This window comes from Pteropus alecto, unplaced genomic scaffold (assembly GCF_000325575.1).
Source record: "Pteropus alecto unplaced genomic scaffold, ASM32557v1 scaffold43, whole genome shotgun sequence".
NCBI classification, from domain to species: Eukaryota; Metazoa; Chordata; class Mammalia; order Chiroptera; family Pteropodidae; genus Pteropus; species Pteropus alecto.
The window spans coordinates 4,463,145-4,468,952 of NW_006435764.1; the positions used below are offsets into that span (position 1 = coordinate 4,463,145).

Consider the following 5,808-nt stretch of genomic DNA (forward strand, 5'->3'; position numbering starts at 1 on the left):
CCTAGCACTTGAAAACTGGTAGTAAAGAAAAGTATTTATTAAGGCTTCCAACAATATAAATATTCTATATTGTAGACTGAGTATTTTCTCTTCTTTTTGCAGCTACTTATTGAATACTTTCTGTGTCAGACACTGTTCAAAGTATCCAATATACACCATAAACAAAAAGTCCCAACTCTCAAGGAGTTAACACTCTAATAGAGAGACATGCACAAACTTAAGTATGGAAGGCAGTGATTAGTGCTCAGCAAAATAAAACAAGAGAAAGTGATAGGGCTTTATAAATACAGTCCTTACTCTGGTGCCCAAACACAGCTAACTGGAGAAGACTGATGCATAAGAATAAAGAATTAGTTTCCTCATCATCTGCATTTGGAATCACTGAAAAATGGACAACATGTTTTCCTACATCATCAGGAAGGAGGCTGACACACTCAGAACAATGTACTCCTCCATAAACACAGACTGAAGTTGAAGTCTAATGAAATAATTATAAATAAGCAAATTCAACAATGTAGATCATCTATCTTTTTTTCTAGTTGTTAACAATATGACACTTTCATTCAAGGGGGGAAAATGGCTTAAAATTAGGACTTTATTTTGCCTAGTCCATTCCTGGTCAAAGGACCTTAGAGTGGGGTCATTCAAAGCAGAACTGTTTGTAAAAGGGATAATCTGGTAATTGCTGCTGAATCTGACAATTTCAAGGGTAACCCGAAGAAAGGTGGGAATCTCATCATGGCTTCAGTGCCCCCAGTTTCTTGCAACAGAGAAATGATTTAGCTATTTCAGAGATAATCACAGGCAAGGCACATTAACAGGACTGAACATCTGATGGTATAACATTATCCTTGAGAAAATCTCTTAATCTCATCATCGAGATTGACAAGCAAACTGAATTCTCAAGTAAATCAACATCTCCCCCTTCCAATAACACCACTAGACTTAGGTGAATTTAAAAATATTCAGAGTACATAACTTCTTTTACCCTTAAGTATACTGTCTTCACTTTCTTTTACATTGATTTAGGTGTTCATTTGTTCCTACAATTGCCTTTGGCAGGGGCTAATGAATTTTACTTTACAGGTTGAGGACAGATATTATAATCCAATATAACAAAGATCGTCATTTCCAATAAAAATGAAAAACATCTCAAGTTAAAACTGAAGGTCGTCATACTACACAGCATAGGAATCTTAAGCATTTACTTTTAATGCATATTATTTTGCCCTTGATTTTCTATGCAATAATAATTACTCAGAATTGGTGATTTCAAAAATCTAAAAGATCATCAGTTATAATTGCTAAAGATTTAACTAACATTTTAGATTTAAAAACTACAAGATATTATGCTAAACGTTCCCTATAAACTTAAATAAAAATGAACAGCGACAAACATCAAGATCTAAAACTACTCCAACACTTTGGCTCCTGAAACCAAATGGAAAAAAAAAAAGGTCCATCTTTAGTACCTGTCAGCGTTTCTCAATATGGTCCTACATCTAAATTTTTTAAAACATAAAAACAAATCTTTACTTCAGGACAACCAAATATCTACCCATCACCAAAAGTAAAGCTTCTGCCCTTTTCAGGTATATCAATTTGAACTGGAGATCTATCTGGCTTTATCCTAGGAATCCGTCTGCTGAAACTACTAATCTTTTCATTAAAAAAAAAAAAATCTATCTTGCTTTTAAAAAAACATTGGTTACTCCTCCACCCTTGTCATTTCCTACACTGCAAAATAAATTTTCAAGTTCCAGAAAGTAGAGTTTATGTCCCAAGTCTACACATACATACCATTTTAAAAGGTACAATTCTTTTCCATATGTAATAAGTAAATAACAGTTTGGCGAAAGCCAATTTTTTAAAACTAGCTATTTATGATTTTTTTAAACGACTTGTCACAAAGATGATACAAACATATCAAAATTTACTTTACCAAATTCAGCCTGTGCACTTGAAATAGCTATGTCACTAAAAAGCATTAAAAAGATCTATCCAGTCAAAAATAGTATTTTTATTAATAAGAATACAACTTTTTTTAAAGATAGGTAAAGGGTCCTGGATACAAAAAAAGTCATTCTTGGTCAGAAATGAGTTTGGACTCAAGATTTTTAATACAGGTACTATGTTTTCTCTCTCAAGAGGCTATTTTGAAGGTATGTCACAGAAAGATGACCATTTAGGGTTAGTCTCCCAAAACAACATGGAGGTAATAGTCAATAACACTAAATAACGTAATAGGTGATTCAATTAAATTTGACATATACTGTATGACACCAACATAACCTTTAATCACTAAGCAAATTAGTAAACCTGTCCTTTTTGTCTTTCTTTCAAACTTTATGTTCCATGGCCAATAACTGCAAAACAAAAGTAAGTCCTATACTTTACCCTACTTTAAAGACAGACACAGTGTTAAAAATATATATATAAACTACTATAAAGATTAGCCTGTACGCCTTTATAAGTCTTAAAATTCTTCAACGTCTAACTTAATCAGTAGAAAATTCTGGAATATGAGCACTCACCAGACATTAAAAGTTTGGTAGGCTGACTGCCACATAAAGAAGCTGCCAATATGCTTTCCTACCAAAAGTTATGTTATGGAAAGGATTTATACTCCAAATATAATTTTGTCACGTAATCTTAGAAAAGACAAGACATCAGCCACCCTAAACTTCAAAATTACCCAAAATTCTAAGTAACAAAGATCTCCCAAAATATCTGATGTACTTTGTTCACAAGGCTACAATTGCACATGAACCAAGAGAGAAAAAAAATGGTTAGATAAGGAAAGGGTTAACGTGTGCAACAGGTAGCAATCACTTTAATTAACAACAAAAAAATTTTACCAGGACAAAAATCACAGATTCCTTGGATCTCCCTACTAGTACCACTCAACTTTATTCAAAAATGTGAAAGGCTCTCTCTTTGAAAGACTGGATCCAAGATCCCTCAGATATTTACGTAATAGCTCAACAACTCTACAAGTTTGACATGATAAGCAACCTCTCTTCTTTTCCCAAAGAAAAGTTTAATTCAAGAAAGGACAAAACAAAATAAATCCTAAATGTATAAAATTCCACTATTGATGTACTTCATTCCTAAAACTTAAAGAATAATCTCAACACATGGATTGGGAGACAAATCTCTGAAATAAGCCTTGGCAGAATATGTGCCTGCTAGATATACTTGCCAATACACTCCACAACTTTTTACAGTCACATTGGAAAAAAAAAAAAAGTAGCTTTTTCTCAAAAAGAGTGATCATCAGAAAATGGATTAAAGAATCATTCTTTTTTTACCTCCAAACTCAGTTTAAAATACAAAGCCAAATAAAACCACCATAAATTCCTTTAGTAATCTTCTAGGTCTTTCAGTTCATCAAATTTCACATAATACATACAATTCTGTAACTTTCCTCATACTCCACTAATAAAAATACAAATTCAAATTTCTGAAATAAGTATATGATGAGAATATTAATATGGGAAAATATTTATAAAGCTCTTTGACTCGGGAAACAAAATCAAATTTTTAAACTCCTTGAGGGAAACCTTGAGAGGAAAGCAGGGCCTAAAAGAGCAAGTATTCATATGCACATATGTGCTAATTCCCTCAAAATCATTACTAAGTAAAAATTTCTCTCAACAAGATCTCATATATCCCTCCCAAAATACAAAATACAGAACTTCATCAGCATCCAGTATTCTACCTTTTCTCAATCAACCCCTGCAACCCTCTAAAACTATCAAAGTATTAATTTGTTTTTTTTTTAAAAGAAAAAAATAAAGACTCCATAGTTCTACTCCCCAGCTCAAAACCACAAACCCTGGCACATCATAATCCAAAAATAAAAATTATACAGAATCATCCTTACTCAAACAGTTTTGCCTCTGAAATTTACATTCTAATCTAATTTAGATTTATTACAATGTCAGTATTGCAAAATTAGCAATCCCTGTCACGTTGTAATCCAAAACCCTTTGACTTGCAATGGTTTCTGTAAAACTTAGAGGCTACATATAAATCCATTTCCAAACAGGATGAATAGTAAGGCTCTATCTAATATCTAAAAGAGATATTAATATATACCTTTCCTCTTCTAGTGCACAGAAAAGCCACCTGAAAAGTTTTAATCACAGTATGTTCACAAATGGAAACAAATTAGTTATTCTACTTCAGAACCGGAAAAAAAAAAAAAAAAGACAGGAAAATACTAACCAATCTCTGGCTGTAACGAATCCTTTCTTCTTCGGGTTCCATCTCTCACTCTTCTGTTGAAATTACTGTAAAAAAACCACTCCAGGGCTGCCTTCCTCTTCCTCCTTAGGAACCAGATTGCAACGCTAAAGAATAATATGAGCAGAGATGAGAACTCATCCCCAAACTCAAGGTAGGTCTCTCTTCACAAAAAGAAGTATTTAAGATATAGGTAAGTTAAAGGCTAAGAAAACTGGTTCCTCTTAATCAGTTTGGGACCTCTCTCCTCTTGGGCAAGTGGTCCCATGTCATGATCAACATTAATCACATTACAACTGTCCCAGGCCTAGGCAAAAGGAGATGTTGGTTTCAGTTCCCTGCGGACCAGCCACACCGCTTGTTTCTCCCCCACGGAATACAATTAGCAAGCTCCCCTTCATGACATTAGGAGGGGGAAAAAAGTGCGGGGGGTGGACAGGACTTCGATATCTCTAGAGAGCTGACCAGGTGAAGCAGGCACTGAACTAATCCAGATCCTAACCAAATTAGTTCTCTCACTGGTAATTAAAAACTAAAGACAGACAGACTAACTCTATAAAGAGAACAAGAAATTAGGATTCGAAGACTCCGAAACAATTTCTCATACCCTTCTAGTAGGGGACAAGCGTGGCCTTTCTTCCTAGACTCCCCCGATCTTTTCATTCCCAAACCAACCCTCCCCCCCAACCTAAGATGTGTACAACTCTGAAACAAATTTAAGAGAGTTGCAAAACAGGGACAAAAAAATCCCATCAGATCCTTCTGGATAAAGTAATAAAATAAACGATATTAACCATAGATATAAGTAAAATACATTTTTTCCAAAAATTAAATAAAGACAGGTTTGCGCGACGGCCGATCCATAATAACAAGAAAGATTTTTCATTTTTCAAAATATTCTCACGGATAATGGCTTCCATAGGAAATGCAGATTCCCCCCCCCTCTTTTGTAACTACATTACAGCCACGTTCATAGCATCCTTTCAAAACTGCTATGAGACCAGAGGACCCGATGACACAGTTTGCAAGAACAGTTCGCGACAGAACCCTCCTGGAGGAAGCCCTCGCCCGAGTCGGGAGGGAAACCGCGTTTGCACCCCCTGGGCAAGGATCGCCCGGGCTTGAGAGCAGACAGGGCCGGAGAGGAAAAACGACAAATCGCGCCGTGCTCCCCCTGGGAAAGGCGTTTCAATGGTTCTCCCATTAGAAAAAGAAATAGAAACTTTACATTAAGTCTTTAGATAACAGCGAACCAAACTTCCAAAGGGGGGGGGGAGGGTGGGAGGGGGAAGCTCACCGGGGATTTTGCTCCTGAGTTCTTGTCCAAGTGAGAAGTAAAAGACTCCAAAAACTGGGAGGAAAAATTAAATCCCAAACGTCGTCTTCAGTTTTTTCCGTGGATCAACCCAGTATCCAGAGAGGGTCAGAGCGACCCGGAAAAGAGAGGAAACAGTTGCTGAATCAAACCTCCTCTTCTGGCTTTGGAGACAGGGAGACGGAGGCGTCAGGAGAGGGGAGCGCGACCCCTCGGCGCCGAGCCCGGGGCGCCCCCGCCTCCCC

General features: G+C 36.3%; 1 protein-coding gene across 3 annotated transcripts in view; it reads right to left on the reverse strand.

Annotated features, from left to right (window-relative positions):
- The window catches only part of KDM2A (lysine demethylase 2A), an 89,262-nt gene extending 83,460 nt beyond the window's left edge, over positions 1-5,802 (reverse strand). The window contains exons 1-2 of one of the 3 annotated variants that reach the window (XM_006911034.2): positions 5,546-5,802; positions 4,231-4,355 (exon numbers count right to left, since the gene is read on the reverse strand). In XM_006911034.2, coding sequence (XP_006911096.1) covers positions 4,231-4,272 — 42 coding nt within the window. In that variant the 5' untranslated portion in view covers positions 4,273-4,355; positions 5,546-5,802. Of the gene's footprint in view, positions 1-4,230; positions 4,356-5,545 lie in introns of those variants that run through there. The other 2 variants (XM_025046385.1, XM_025046386.1) reach the window with 2 other exon arrangements.
- Between the last annotated feature and the right edge of the window lie 6 nt (positions 5,803-5,808).